The 14,299-nt window shown below is 35.9% G+C and overlaps 3 protein-coding genes across 6 annotated transcripts; all 3 read right to left on the reverse strand.

The window, feature by feature from the left end:
* Positions 1-975: 975 nt before the first annotated feature.
* Positions 976-3,237, reverse strand: LOC119986699 (protein DSS1 HOMOLOG ON CHROMOSOME V-like). Its single transcript, XM_038831361.1, has 3 exons — positions 3,130-3,237; positions 2,847-2,965; positions 976-1,368 (listed from the first exon to the last, which is right to left on the reverse strand). Exons 2-3 carry the CDS (start codon positions 2,935-2,937, stop codon positions 1,238-1,240), a joined length of 222 nt encoding a protein of 73 aa, XP_038687289.1. The 5' UTR covers positions 2,938-2,965; positions 3,130-3,237; the 3' UTR covers positions 976-1,237.
* Positions 3,238-4,653: 1,416 nt separating this feature from the next.
* Positions 4,654-6,680, reverse strand: LOC119986481 (probable inactive receptor kinase At2g26730). Its single transcript, XM_038831047.1, has 2 exons — positions 5,357-6,680; positions 4,654-5,227 (listed from the first exon to the last, which is right to left on the reverse strand). The coding sequence occupies exons 1-2, from the start codon at positions 6,678-6,680 to the stop codon at positions 4,662-4,664; spliced, it is 1,890 nt and encodes a 629-aa protein (XP_038686975.1). The 3' UTR covers positions 4,654-4,661.
* A 747-nt stretch (positions 6,681-7,427) lies between these two features.
* LOC119986659 (ubiquitin-conjugating enzyme E2 4-like) lies at positions 7,428-14,080 on the reverse strand. Of its 4 annotated transcripts, XR_005465319.1 has the most exons (9): positions 13,844-14,080; positions 11,444-11,587; positions 11,230-11,315; positions 9,777-9,856; positions 8,979-9,093; positions 8,658-8,710; positions 8,343-8,471; positions 7,829-7,965; positions 7,593-7,731 (listed from the first exon to the last, which is right to left on the reverse strand). XR_005465319.1 is itself a non-coding variant. In XM_038831305.1 (8 exons), exons 3-8 carry the CDS (start codon positions 11,271-11,273, stop codon positions 7,598-7,600), a joined length of 555 nt encoding a protein of 184 aa, XP_038687233.1. In that variant the 5' UTR covers positions 11,274-11,312; positions 11,444-11,587; positions 13,844-14,072; the 3' UTR covers positions 7,428-7,597. The 4 variants fall into 4 exon arrangements, 3 of the variants coding, with proteins under 3 accessions (XP_038687233.1, XP_038687232.1, XP_038687235.1); XM_038831305.1 differs by lacking the exon at positions 7,829-7,965 and having other exon boundaries at positions 7,428-7,731; positions 11,230-11,312; positions 13,844-14,072; XM_038831304.1 differs by lacking the exon at positions 7,829-7,965 and having other exon boundaries at positions 7,428-7,731; positions 13,844-14,072.
* Between the last annotated feature and the right edge of the window lie 219 nt (positions 14,081-14,299).

The raw sequence follows: 14,299 nt of genomic DNA on the forward strand, positions 1-14,299 counted from the left end.
TTTTTTTTTTTAGTGTAAACCGTGTCAGGATGTAGACGTATAGACGAAACAAACATGAGAAGCTCGGAGGGAGAACCGAAACAAGAAGGTTGCAACCAAAGTTGTTAATCGGCCAAAGGAATCACATAGATCTAAGATGTCAATAGGCCAACAAACCTGCAAAATGACTAGATCTGCAACATACTTGTTTTTCCTTTGCCTGCTCAAGAAACTTCTATACAAAATCTTCTTCACAGTCCTTGTCTTCCATCAGTGCCAATTTATCAATCAATTTTTCCAAATTTGGATCTTCCATAGCCGGAGGATGGTTTCCGAAAACTTGCAGAAACAACTATCCAAAACTAGCAATAGGCTATGTATAGAAACTACAAAAGTAAGAAAGAAAAAATTCCTCTAGGAAGATAAACTATCCAATGAGACTCGTCAATTGCCGAAGCACGACGCCACTCTCCGAGAAACCCTATGTTCACGAGAGACTTTCAAAGCACCGAGAAACAAAAAGTACAAGTACATATCCAAGAAGTTAAAAAAGGAAGTTGAAATGTATATCAATCTAGTAGAAAAAAAAGAGTGGGGTGATGTCCCGCATAGGTACGTGTATAAAGGTTCATCTACAATAAGAAATGAAATGGATTAATAGTCACAAGCTTGGTGTTGTAGTGAGAAAATACTTTGAGCAACAGCTAGTTCGTAGAAAAACTAGCACAATCTCAATCTGGCCTAAATACCAAGTGAACAAGCTAAGAACCTAATGTAGGAAATATGCACCACGAAGAAAAGGCATTGCTGACAACGATGGAATCTAAAGATTAGTGAAGCCAGGTGAAATAGTAGCAAAACAACTTCACCGATCCAATCGACAAGAATACAATGAAAATGTCTGAAGTAACACTGCATACCTGGATCAATAGGATCACTACCAAGGCATGCCAAATCACTTGCAATACACTCCAGCAGTTCAGAGTCTTCGGACAATTAATCTCTAAACCAACACCAGGTAATCTTATAAGAAAACCAGATCCAACGTAAAAATCTCCCGCAAACACAATAACTTATCTGCCTCAACTACACAACAGAATTGCAATGAAACAATTTTGTTACTGGTAGCTAGCCTCCAAGTTTAAAGTTCAATTTAAGTGCATTTGGACATATAGAATATACCAACGAAAGTTTGAAAAGCATAATCATAATTTCTTGAAAGAACAACTTGTAGCTGCAACAAGTTGATTAAGTCAGCTCACTTCTTCTCATTGTTGCTTTCCAGTTCCCTTCTTAACTGCAGTGAGAAGTCATCATTGACATCATCATCATCCCAATCATCTTCCCACTGCTGTGTCCCTTCATTTGCTTCGTTCTTGTCCTCCCACTCTGTCATCAAATATAGTTAGAACTCCTGCACAACCAGTTATCTAACTTTTTACATTAAATAAACACAGCCAAGACGGTAAAACGTCAACATTAAAGAGACACTTCAAACAAGTCAAATTCTCCAACCACACTAAAAAGATAACAAAATGTGCAGATAGAATATTGCAATTAACGATGATACAACAAAATACACTAAAAAGATTGAACGAATAACAAAACATGGCAGAATAGCAATATATCACAGAATATCGTTTATCTATTTTGCATCTAAGACTAAGTTTCTAGCATTATTAATTATCTGCATACTTTGCCGTCTTTCCACAACTATCTCAGATACTTGTTTCTCCCTCTACCACTCCCTCTCTCGATGACAAATTCCCTTCGGTGCTCTGGCCTGGCAACTGGCTCCATATATCTATCCAGAACTATTTTCAAAAGCAATTAGCTCCATCTCCTCGTCTTTCTTCCCATTAAAGCCTTTTTGTTTCCTCTGTTTTGGTCTAAAAAGAGTACCCACCCACGTGTTTCTTTCTTGTTCCTAAATGCACTTTATGGTGAAAGAATAATTGGGAAAATTTGGTAAAAGTCCGGCAGATTTGTAGGTTTGAATTAAAAAAAAAGTAGAAAAGAAATAAATAAACACTTTGCGGTGCTCCATCCCCAAATTTTTGTGATAAGATCTCGACCGACAGATCATTCTCTGAATATGGGACAGCCACAACACACACAGGTCAATAAATTTTTGATCTCTCATTTATCCACATTTGTTACAAGGAGCATTTAGGTTATCCTGACCAAAAGAAACACCATCTCCCTAGTACAATTAGTTCACCAGATAGGAAGTTATAGGAATTCTAAGCATTAATAAAGGCTACACCACAGTAATCATCTGGACTTTCAAGGATAAGTATTAAGACAAAAGCTGAGTACCATCAGAAAAATCATGTATCAACGCCTTGAAATACCTGTCGTTTCCTCACACATGGTTTATAATTTTATAGCTATCCATCGCATTAAAATGTCAGCCCAGAAACCCATGTAACCCTAAACTTTATGGATTTTATCAAAACCATAGTGATAGGTGCAGCTGCGGCAGCAAGTGAATTTTTTCCTGCGAAAATCCTCCTAAACAGTAACCTTAGAATAAACAGAAGACAAGACGACTCTTCTAATTCACTGAAAAACCACAAGAAGAATATATTGGATTAGGCAAAGCACCCTATCCTTCAATGAGGTGCTCTGTAACCAAGAAATAAGTGCTTCTGACCTTATTCTTATTAATCTTTCAAATTTTACAAACCCTAATTCCGATTTATGTGTCAACAAACAGTACCTTGCCGGTAACCATTAACAACCAATCACGGATCACTCGAATTATTTACACGATCAGCACTTGATAGAGCTGAACGAACAGGAAGTAGGAAAAATGGATTTCATATATAACTACAACGATTGCAAAAAATAGGGATCTCGTGTACCTTCATCGATCTCAAACTCCTCAAACTCATCGTCATCCTCAAACAGGTCGATCTTCACATCCTCAGTCGCTTGTTTCGGTTCGGTCGCCATTCTATACACAGAAAAGAAACACAAGTTCCTGGAATTGTAAAAGCACTAGTGTCAAATCTTTGCCCAGAACCAGTAAGGAGGATTTGAGCAGAAACCCTAGCTATGTTAATCTAAAACGAAGAAATCAAACTGCTAATCTAAACTACAGTGTTTAGCTACGGTGCTCGATAGAACGATAAAAATTGGGCTTACAAAGAGATTCTTGTGTGCTCTGGAGACTCTGGTTTATGCTATAACGTTCGCTTCAGACGGGGACTTATAATCTTAACAGAAAAGTTATGGAAAATTTGAGCTTAGGCTATGTTGAATAGAAGTATTATTTAAATTTTATAATACAATATTTTATGTTTTAATAATATATTTTGTTATTAAATTTAATTAATGTATGTTGAATAAAATATTATTTAAATTTTATAATACTATATTCTATGTTTTTATAATATACTTTGTTATTAAATTTAATTAATATATTATTACTACTTATAAATTTATTATAAATATTTTCAAATATTATTGTCAAAATAATTTATTATTTATATATATGAAAATTACATGTAGCCCAACATATGTAATAGCTTTATTCCACTTTTTTATCCCATAATTCATTGTCTAAAATTTATTGTTTTAATATAGATTTCATTGTTTTTTAAAAAAAATAGTCTAAAATTCATTGTTTTAGTTCTGAATTCATTGTTTTTGAAATTTTATTGAAAAAAAATAATGGAATTAAGATTCACCTTGATAAAACTCATCTACAATGGATCTTGTTAGAAAGAGTTTTATGCGTTAATTTTGAATATATAATTTTTTTAAAAAAATCTAACATGTATTTTGAGAATTAAAATGTTTTAAAATTTCGTTCAAGAGGCTTTGACTCTCATGGTCTACCATTATACTACCTAACACTATTGTTTTGTATATTACTCAAACAGGGAGCCCACTTTAATTTTTTATAAAATAAATATTTTATTGAATATATAGTATTAAAACAGTGGTGCTCACTTTATTGGCTAGAGCTTTCGGTCCTTCGCATTTACTTTACATCCCACATTAGATTATAATACAGAGATTTAGGGTTGTAAGTCAAGCTCCTCTCCTTGTGGCTGCTTCTCTGTGTCCTCTTGTGGGAGATGTGCCTGCACCACTTGCTTCACATCCAGCAGATGAGCCACCCTACATAATGAAGAAATAATACATTATAACTACATACATCTAAAAAAAATTGATGTATTGTATGGCTAACCATGTTGCTTCTTTTGACTATCCCACCTTTGCATTTGAAGAACGGATCAAAATAATTCAATCATTCATTCATTTGAGTCAAGTGCATTCTATATATATAAGAGGGTCTTGTTGAGAGAGTACAAAACATTTTATTGGTTTGCCGTGGAAGCGGATCGGAGTGCTACTTATGTTTGTGAAGATCATTGTATCCTCTCTCGATCTCGTTGTTTGAATTTAAATCTGAATCTTCATGGATTACTACAACTATCCTCATGTATGGAAACTTTCTTGCAGTTCATGCCTTTCCACGTGTCATGCTGACTCAACATAGGATTTTTCCCATCCACGATTTCTGTACAAATATTTATGAAATATTTCCCTAAAGATAGTATTGCAAACTAGAGCCAATAAATTGTAATTATATGATCATAAAACATTGAAGGAAAATAATTGTTTGTATTACAAAATACACAATTGAGTAAGGATGTTCAGTTGTTATGCTATGCATCAGAGCTAATGGATCTTTCTTCTTCATCCTTGATTGCATTTAACATTTTCACAACTTGATTTATGGTTGGTCTGTCACTGGGTGAAGGATTTATGCACTTCAAAGCTACCTGCAACATGTTCACCATTCTCTCTTCACTTGCACCCTCTGAGACCAAAACTCTGTCAAAAACTTCAACAGTCCATTCCTCTCTAACAACTGATTGGACCCAATTCGTCAAATCGATCCCATTACTGTGTACTAATTTCCCAGTCAGAAGCTCAAGAAGAATCAATCCAAAGCTGTGGATATCAACATTGAATGAGTTCTGTTTCTGTACATAGCCTGCAAGATTGGTTTTGGAGAGTAAGGAACGATCTTCATTATCGACTAACATTAGGCCGTATTCGCTTATCTGTGGCTCCATAGCATTGTTAAACAAAATGTTCAAAGATTTCAGGTTTCCATGAGCAATCCCATCTTCCCATAATTCCTCATGCATGAATTGCAGCGCTTCAGCAATGCTGCCTGCAGCATTCAGTCTGCTTCCCCAATCAAACGGCCTTCCATGTCGCGATCCTGAAACAGAAAGACCCATTGATATACTGGACCATGAGATCATTGTGTATATATATATGTATATATATCAACCACTCAACATTTAGATTTTATGTAGGCATGAGAACAGGAGAAAGAAAAAAACCATACCATGGAGAAGATTGAAGAGGCTGCCATTTTGCTGATACTCATAAACCAAAAGCTTCTCTTGGTTTGAACAATAAAAGGCAACAGCTGGTAGAACTTTGGGATGCTTCACTTGGTCTAATCTTTGCATTCTCTTCTTGAAATTGTCTTTTGAAATGCTCCAGTCTTTGATCCTCTTCACAACCACAATTGTTCCATCATCAAGAATGACTTTGTATAGGCTTCCATGCTTTCCTCTGCCAAGCAGCTCTGCTGGTGCTCGAAGCAAGTCCTCGAACCTCAATCTCTTAGCGACAGGACTCGTAAGAAGTACAAGCATCGACGAAGCCATACCGCTTTCAGCAGAAGTGATTGAATACTCTGATCTGGTGGTACCAGTCTTGTAGTCACTAGAAATCCCGCTCGGCTTGTCGCTACTAGTACTCACTGCCCTCCCCTTCTTTTTCTCACCCAACTTTTCTTCTTTGGACCTCATTTTACTTCCTACTTTGAAGGCAACAAAGACCACAACCACTAGACCAAGAATCGCATAGCCTGAGTACATAAGAGTTCGATCCGTCGATGATTCTTTCAGCTTCTCTTTTGGTGCTGGTGCTGGTGCTGGTGGTGTTGGAGAAGAAGGTGGACATGCATTTGATAGTAGCTCCCCACATAATCCAACATTGCCTAAGAAGCTGTCTGCAGAGAACTTCCCCTGGACATCAGGAATTGGTCCACTGAAGTTGTTGTTGGAGACATTGAATTCCTGAAGATTAGAGAAATCAAAACTTGGTATTGCCCCACTAAGCTCATTGTTTTCAGCAATGAAGGATAGCAGGCCAGAAATCCGAGACAAATTCGGAAGCTGCCCCGAAAAACCATTGTTCGATACGTAGATCCTCTTCAGATTACTCAATCTTGACATAGACTCAGGAAGACTGCCAGTGAATCTGTTACCACTCAAGTACAGATGAGTAAGATTTGTACAATTCCCTATCTCTCCAGGTAGAGAGCCATAAATGTTGTTCCCTTCCAAGCTCAAGTGAGAAACAGACGCTGCCACACATAGAGAACCAGCATCAAGAGTTCCAGCCAAATTTAACTTATTTAGAACAATTTTTCTGACAGTCTTGGAACGCGAATCACAAGTAACACCAAGCCATTGATCGTTGCAGGGATCCGAACCCACGTTCCAACCCCAGCTTTGATTCCTCTGTGCATTTCCTCCCCAAAGTTTCTCTATGAATTGTACTAATGCCGCCTTCACCTGCTCATCTTCTGCATCTGCAGGCAAGGGAAACAGGACTAACATCAATACAAAGAGTACCCAGATGGGAATCCGAGACATTTTGATCTCATCGACAATCACAGTTTCCGCAAAAGGTCGTAGAAATATGATTTTGCTTTATCAAGTAAGCATGGCTGAATGGTACTGCATAAAACAAAGAAGAAACTAACAAGAATAGAAAAATGTGGTTGCCGGCTTGACGTTGCCAACCACCACTATAGATTGAATACTGACCAAAGCAACGCGTTAAAATGCCGCTGCCGGCAGCTTGAAACAGTCAGGAATATATTGAAGTCTATGTCAGGCTGGCTTCACTGGATACAGCTTTTTGGATACATAGCTCCAAAAGGAAAAATCACTATTTGTTGTGTGTGATACAAGTGGTTCTTTCTTGTTTAAAATTCAGTTAAATTTTGATTGTTCACCAAACACTGAACAAGTCAAATTTAACATCGAAACAATTCATGATCGAAAATGCCAAGGATCTCGATGTTTTTTTTGTCCCAACTATCTCAAATATTATGATAGATATGTATGATTCATGTGAAATCGTAGACCCACGTGATCCATGTGAAATTGTATGCGTCTTTTTCAATGTTTGTGAGACTGCCCATTCATGATTATCTGAATAGAAGCTCTACGGCAGCCCTTCTATTTGTCGATAAAGAACACATTTTTCACCAAAGATATTGCAGATGCCTTAACAAGGCTCGATAGGCATGTCACAAAAACCTTCAACGTTTTTTTTTGGTAACGTAAAATTCACCCAGTTGTTCACTGGATAGCTGAAGAACACATGGATAAAAAAAAACATCCAACCTTGTTAAAACAATAGCTTTCATTAAGGTATTGGTTTTGTCAACATAATTTTACAAGCAAATGCGCAGTTACACAACTAAAATACAGTGGAAAGAATGGACTAGAACTATAAGTTCTATTGCTGTCCCTACAACAAGATTAAAGAACATTTAACTTGATTATGGATCTACGGGGCCAGCAATTTCATCTTCACTTGATCCACTTTCCTCATCACTGATCTCCTCTTCACCACTTTCATCGTCAGATTTCGAGTTCGCGATGTTCTCCTTTTTTGCATATCGCGCACAGTACTCTGCTCAACGAATAAGAGACTATTAACATTCCTTGCAAAAGACATAACTATGACGCAAAAACACTTCCTCGAATTATCCGCAAACAAAAAACGTCACCTCATATGATACAGTTGAACACTTCAACCTCAGCCATATCACAGAGTTGATGCATGGTTCATGTTTGTGTTTAATTCACTATTGTGCTTAACTAATAAAAATCTGGCATCAGACAGTTAAATATGAAACCTCTGCTTGTGTCATGAACAGATAAAAGGAAATATCAAACTCTTGTTAACCACAACACTCTTTTTCACCATTACAAATACATAACAAAGAACATAATCGCCTTAAAAACCTTTTAGGCATTATGGGTGTAAATGAGCCGAGCTGAGATCAAAAGTGTACTCGGACTTAGCTCGTTCACTGATCGAACACAGCCACTCAGGAGTTTCTATGTTAAATGAGCTCCAAGTTAAGCTCTATAGCTCAGCTCTTCTATTAACGAACCAAGCCCAAGCCAAGCCTTTATAGTGCCCCACTCGAGCTGCTTGCCAGCAGCTCTGTTCACTCACCCCAAGTAGACCTCACTCAAGACGATAGCAGAATAGTACAGCCAAAAAACAAAATTTACCTTTCACTTTTTGATCATACTGTTTTCTATCCTTCATCATTAATGAAGCCGCATCACCATTAAGTGGATCTGAAGGATTTGGGTAGAGCAAAAGCTGAGGAAGAAAAACTTCAAAAACATTTAAAAGATCTGCATACAGAAGACAATTTCTTTAACATAAAAGCAATCCTAGAAAAGCCAACATAGAAGAACATGAATGCCATTCATGAAAATAATGAGCAAAAACAAACTGTATTTGTGTCACTGTGTGGGTGTAAATAGTGTGAAAATGCATTTAATAACTTCTTTGTTTCATGGCTTTTAACAGATAATTACCAAACATTGGACTCCACGATTGATTAATAACATCCAAGCATACCGAGCCAGACCTGCAAATAGAAATTCAAAAAATTAGGACGCTATATCGCCACAAAAGTTCAACTCCCAATGATCATAAAAGAAAGTTGACAATATATCCATATCGCCATCTGAATTTCAAGCCCAGCAGAGGCAAGTTACAAAGAAAATAAATGTTCTAGTACTTGATGGTAAAAAATAGTTCCACCAAAATGTTCATAGGAATCAAAAGTTTCTCTTGTACCATTTTTGGTTAAATAAAACTAAGGATAAGTATTCTCGTGAAAGTAATATACTCACAGTTCATCGACATTTGGGTGAAATATCTTGTTCACAAAACCAATAGAAGGAGATTTGTACGGATAAGCATCAGGAAGCTCAACACGGATTTTCCAAACCCCACCTTCATAAAGGCCTATGAAATCATACAAGAACCATTATGATCGAACAACATTTTAAATGAGCAATCAAATAACGAAACTTAGAGAAGCCGTGGCAAGAAACGTCCATTTAGAAAAAGAAAACAAAAAGGGTAAGAAATACTACATTTAGAACTTTCTCATATCAACTAACAAAAACTACATTTAGAACTCTCTCATATCAACGTCTTAACAATCAACCAGAACAAAAATGTAAAATAAAAAGATTAATTAATCAAACATATGAGTCATCCTTGAACTAATAACCAATAATAGTGGGGGGAAATAGGAGGGTTAACCCTTTAAAAGTTTACTTTAAAGTCTTCCTTTCATTGATAGAGCAATTCCGTGCAATAGTTTCAAAGATTAGCCTTTAAAATCTTTATGAAGAGTTTGTGTCCTGTCAATTTTATTAGCAACTCTTATCATTAGAACCTTTTCATCTTTTCAAACCCTTGTAAAGAATGCTAGAAATATATGTCTCCATGCAAGGTTACTAAACCCAACATGTTTCTACTTACCTAAAACAGCAAATGATGAGTAACAGATCTGAGCTCATCTATAAATCTTAAACTAGGATGCACCATGTAAACATGAATTCATTCAATCACACAAAAATACACAGCAAAGCAATAAAACTGCAAATCATGCTAAAAAGGGACAAAAGGAAAGACATTACTTTCTTTTGGCCCATGAAATTCCACATTAAATTCATTGAGACCATCGTTTATTGTCTCCACATTATAATCACTCATCATCCTGAAAAACATAAACACGGCAGATAAGAAATATCAAAAAGAGAACACTCTACATTCAATTTGTGAAAATGCAGCCACATGAACGATATTGCAAATTATCCAACTCTTTAATTGTTAAATAAATGGAAAAACATCTACAAATAGGGCGACATCGCACTTAGGCAAATCAATAGCAATATACAACAACGATATGATAATAAAACAACCCAACATTTCTGAAGTGCCAAAGACTCGTTAGAGAAATATGGACAGTAACAATGTCATAAAATCTGAAAAATACCTGATTGAAACAAATGTTGAACCACAAAGGTCATAAATTCTAGTCCTAATAATAATAATCAACAGAACAGCTCTAATTCAATTTAGTCCATTATGCAGTTACTGAAATATCTTTTGCATCAAGAAGTCCATCTAACAGGCATGCACATTTCCATTTGCAGCAACATCCATGTTGAGATTCCACATGATTTCATAATACAAGCAATCAAATATTTTGCCATGCCCTCACTCTGTAGTAAATACAAGGCTTCATAACCTAATGGAAGGGAAAACAATATCCAACGCGCAACCATCTTGCAATTGTGAGAGGATCCTAAAAGAGAATTTACCTTGCATTAATGCAAAGAGCCTGTTGCCATATTTTGGACCAATGGGCCCCTAAGTTGCAATAACATAACTTTCCATGAAACAGTTTCATAACTTATTTCTCCTTGATATAACCATAGTATGAACAAGTTAAGGTTTTAACCCACTTTCTAAATCAGACATGTTCATGGTTGCAAAATTTGTATACCACTCACATTATACATTTTAATTTCTGAACGAATAAACTTTCTAAACTTCAGTTGGCTGATAGTTTCCCTATGCCTCATCCAAATGATCGTTTTAGTTTCCATTGAAACTACCACAAATCATTGAAAGTGCTACTTGAACCAATAATAATTTTTCAAATCATCTATGTTGGGATTCCCATGGTGATTCAACCACTTAATTGAGTGATTCAAAGTCCACATCACCTCATTAGAGATAATGGAAGCCCAAACAACTTTCTTGTCATCCTATTCATCAAATTATCATCATCAATCTTAGCCACAACTTTCTATGTCTTATCGGTTGTAGAAATGCATCTTCTTTTCTATCCTTTTCTACTGATGTAAAATAAATTCAAGATCTAACTATAGTACAAAGAACATTCCAACAATTACTGCTTACGAACTCTCCCAATCTCAAAAACAATATTCAAACTAAATAAAAACATAAAAGAAGGCCATATACAATAGAAAAAATAGGAGAAACATGGGTAACTCGAGAATATCCAAAAAAAGTTCCACCCAATAGACATTTTAAATATGTAATTGACAAGAAGTGACTTACAACTTCATCACGTCCATCTCTCTCCTCTTACTTGGGGAAGACATTTTATTATTTTAATCCTTTTAGAACTCAAATCCAACAACCTGCTATAAACCATAAAGCATCGAACACTTACTCATTGAATTGTGATAATTGAATTCAAAAATATATTATTGCAATCCTAAATTCACTCACTTTTCAAGAATATTCAGAAATATAAATTGCTAATATTTACCAATTCCAGTTGTCAGGTTCAAGAACAAGCACATTCAAAAAGATCCGCAAGATGTTATGAAACAAGATGGCGAAGAAGAAATCGAGATATCAGAATTCAGAAACAAATCTTATCTCACTCTTGATAATCAGGAGATCAATAGATCTGCAGGTGCAAGGAAAAAAAAAAGGAGAGAGTAAATAAGATTCAAACGACACAATCAAGTAAAGTATTGATAGTTAAAACATAAGCATTACCATCAGAAACCATTAACACAACATAAAGGGGCATATGCATAAGAAATTCAGAAGTCCACCAACTTATAGTATTCACAGAAACCTGATTTTGTCTCTTGGGTTAAAAAAAAATTATTGAAAGTATAGCAGCATCAAAGGGGCGCCAACTGATTTAAAACTTTTGCGAGATAAAATACTAATTATGTTGCGTGGCTCGAATCTGATATATGAAGACAAAATGTCAAGCATGGCTTGAATTAAATGACGAGTGTGGCTTGAATTAAATGACGAGCGTGGCTTGAATTGATTTCAAGGAAACACAAGTCAAATTGCCATCCGTGAAAGGCTTGATTTTGGTTCATGAAAAGAACAAGTCAAATTAATGTGACTTGTTGTCTTTTTAGGTGGCGTGCAGTTCGGCATGATTCACGACACCCATGATTTACAGATGAATTCATAATGGCATGATTTGCAGCATAAGTCAAGCTTCATTGGTTTCCCTCTTTTTTATCTATATCTCATGCTTTGCTCTCAAGTTGGTACCCTCTTTCAGGGTGCTTGAGAGTGTAGAGTTAATACACACCGGTGTGAAAATATAATGAGGTATTTGGTTGTATTTTGGGGTGTGATTGTGAGAGAGTGTTCAAGCCAATATTGTATTCTCCATCTTTGTTCCTGTTAGTGAAAATTGTTTGCCGTCTTTGCCCGTGGACGTATGCTAAAAGCAGAACCACATTAAATTCTTGTGTCCACAATTTTTTTCATTTTATTATTTTGCCACATTAATCTTGTCAATGGGTCCAACAAAATCAACATATTACATTCACAATAACAAACTTTCAGCTATCAGCCCACTTATCCAATGACAGAGAATGAGGTTCTCATCATGTGTCCACTGTTGTATCGAGGGCTCAAAACTTAAAGTCTCTAGGTTTTTAAGCTGCAAAGAAGGAAGACTACAACAATTTTTGGAACGTAGTGGTTGTGGTACAGTGGTAGAGTTGCAAGGGTGCAACCTGGAGGTCACAGGTTTAATTCCTGGAAACAGCCTCTCCACATATTATGTGGTGTAGCGTACATATTTTTTGTTAGCGACCCTGCCCACTATGGGAGCTTTCTGCATGGGTTTTGTTTACCTTTAGTGGTTGTGGTAAAAGTACCTACTGGCAACCATAGAGTTGTCTTAGTCCCCAAAATTGTCTCAAGTCTCTCTTGGATTCATATAGGTCTCTTTTATTATGAACCTTCCTAAACTATATAGTTAATCCTAAAGAAGTTGTGAACGATCTATCATGTATTTCATATGTTAAACACATTAAATGGCTTTTGATGATAGACAAGTTTAAGGGCATATTGGGTGATGAGCCTTGGCAGTGAATTCCAATGTCTTAAAAAATTATCAAAATCTTTTTCTCGTTCATCAACATAACTCTTCAGCTCTTCTATCAAGTTATTATCTCAATCGCTCTTCAATAACACCTTATTTCTATCGAAACAACCACCTCACAGTTTTCAATCCAACGCTCATCCTTCCAAGGTCTTTTTCATTCATATACAACTGTATGGAGAGGGAAATTGACCAAAGCAATCAACCAACGCAACTAATTCATCAATCAATTATTGTTTATCTCCTAGGTGGTCTATTCTAATCTTGTTAGCATTTAGAATTTGGATATACAATAGTGATTGTGAATCAAAGTGCAAGTGTATAAGCACATATATACCAATAATATATAGCTCAAAGAGACGCATCAAATTCAATCTGCCTCTGAATAGTCCTTTTATGAAGCACACAAACTCAAGTACGTGCCATACTTAAGGCTAAATTAAGAAATGAGTCTCCAACCTCACGAATAACAAGGACAAACATTACCATGAATTAGCCTTGAGAGGCTCCATCATCAGGAAAATAGGTTTCTTGATTTTAGACGATGAGAAGATAAAATAAAGAACATATTTTCAGTCATTACTAGAGAATAAAACAGAGGCAATTTGAAGGAAAATGAAACCAAATTGATGATGTTGTCCAGACCAATATAAAAAACATAGATAAAACCAGTGAAATACAGGGTATCAAAAATAACAAAGTGGCGAAAAATAATCAATAACTCAAAAAACCCATCATCAATAATATCAGCAAAAAGCATAATAGAACCCACAGAGAAGGAAAGATTAGGTTGCTTACCTGACTCTAAACAGCACGAAATAGGGGATTTTCCTGAGGAAATATGGAATGTTCTGTGTTGGGTATTTGATTTGGGTTTTCGTTCTTGCGTATTTTGTTGGTAGTTTAGATTGAAGGTTGTTTGTTCCTTGTTGATGCAAGGCTTCGGTTTCTTTTGGGAGTGAAGAAGATTCTTGGCGTGTGTTGATTGATTCCCCCGTGGGTTGTTTTTTTATTCTTCATGTGGTTAGGAGGATTTCTCGCGCACCCACATTTTTAAGGCGCTCTAACATGATTTTCTGCAGGTTTTGCTTCCGTGCATCATCAGCACGTGTTTGCCTGATAACGAAGTCAATAAAGTTTCAAAGAGAATATGGGCCCCGTTTGTAGAGGTTTAAAAAAAAACTTATTTGATTTTATTTTCTATTTAAATAATGCTTGAAACCCCAAAAAAACTTATTTTATTTTATTTTCTAT

The sequence above is a fragment of the Tripterygium wilfordii genome, chromosome 20 (assembly GCF_013401445.1).
Source record: "Tripterygium wilfordii isolate XIE 37 chromosome 20, ASM1340144v1, whole genome shotgun sequence".
Classification (NCBI taxonomy): Eukaryota; Viridiplantae; Streptophyta; class Magnoliopsida; order Celastrales; family Celastraceae; genus Tripterygium; species Tripterygium wilfordii.

What these genes read in the sequence shown, in the direction of transcription:
- LOC119986699 (XM_038831361.1), bottom strand. Translation starts at nt 2,937, where the DNA reads ATGGCGACCGAACCGAAACAAGCGACTGAGGATGTGAAGATCGACCTG. An exon ending in GGAGTTTGAGATCGATGAAG is followed by an intron (nt 1,369 to 2,846) that starts GTACACGAGATC and finishes ATTTGATGACAG; the next exon opens with AGTGGGAGGACAAGAACGAA.
- LOC119986481 (XM_038831047.1), bottom strand. Translation starts at nt 6,680, where the DNA reads ATGTCTCGGATTCCCATCTGGGTACTCTTTGTATTGATGTTAGTCCTG. An exon ending in CCTCTTCAATCTTCTCCATG is followed by an intron (nt 5,228 to 5,356) that starts GTATGGTTTTTT and finishes TTTCTGTTTCAG; the next exon opens with GATCGCGACATGGAAGGCCG.
- LOC119986659 (XM_038831307.1), bottom strand. Translation starts at nt 11,273, where the DNA reads ATGTCTTCCCCAAGTAAGAGGAGAGAGATGGACGTGATGAAGTT. An exon ending in CACCCAAATGTCGATGAACT is followed by an intron (nt 8,711 to 8,978) that starts GTGAGTATATTA and finishes TTCTATTTGCAG; the next exon opens with GTCTGGCTCGGTATGCTTGG. An exon ending in ATCGTGGAGTCCAATGTTTG is followed by an intron (nt 8,472 to 8,657) that starts GTAATTATCTGT and finishes TTCTGTATGCAG; the next exon opens with ATCTTTTAAATGTTTTTGAA.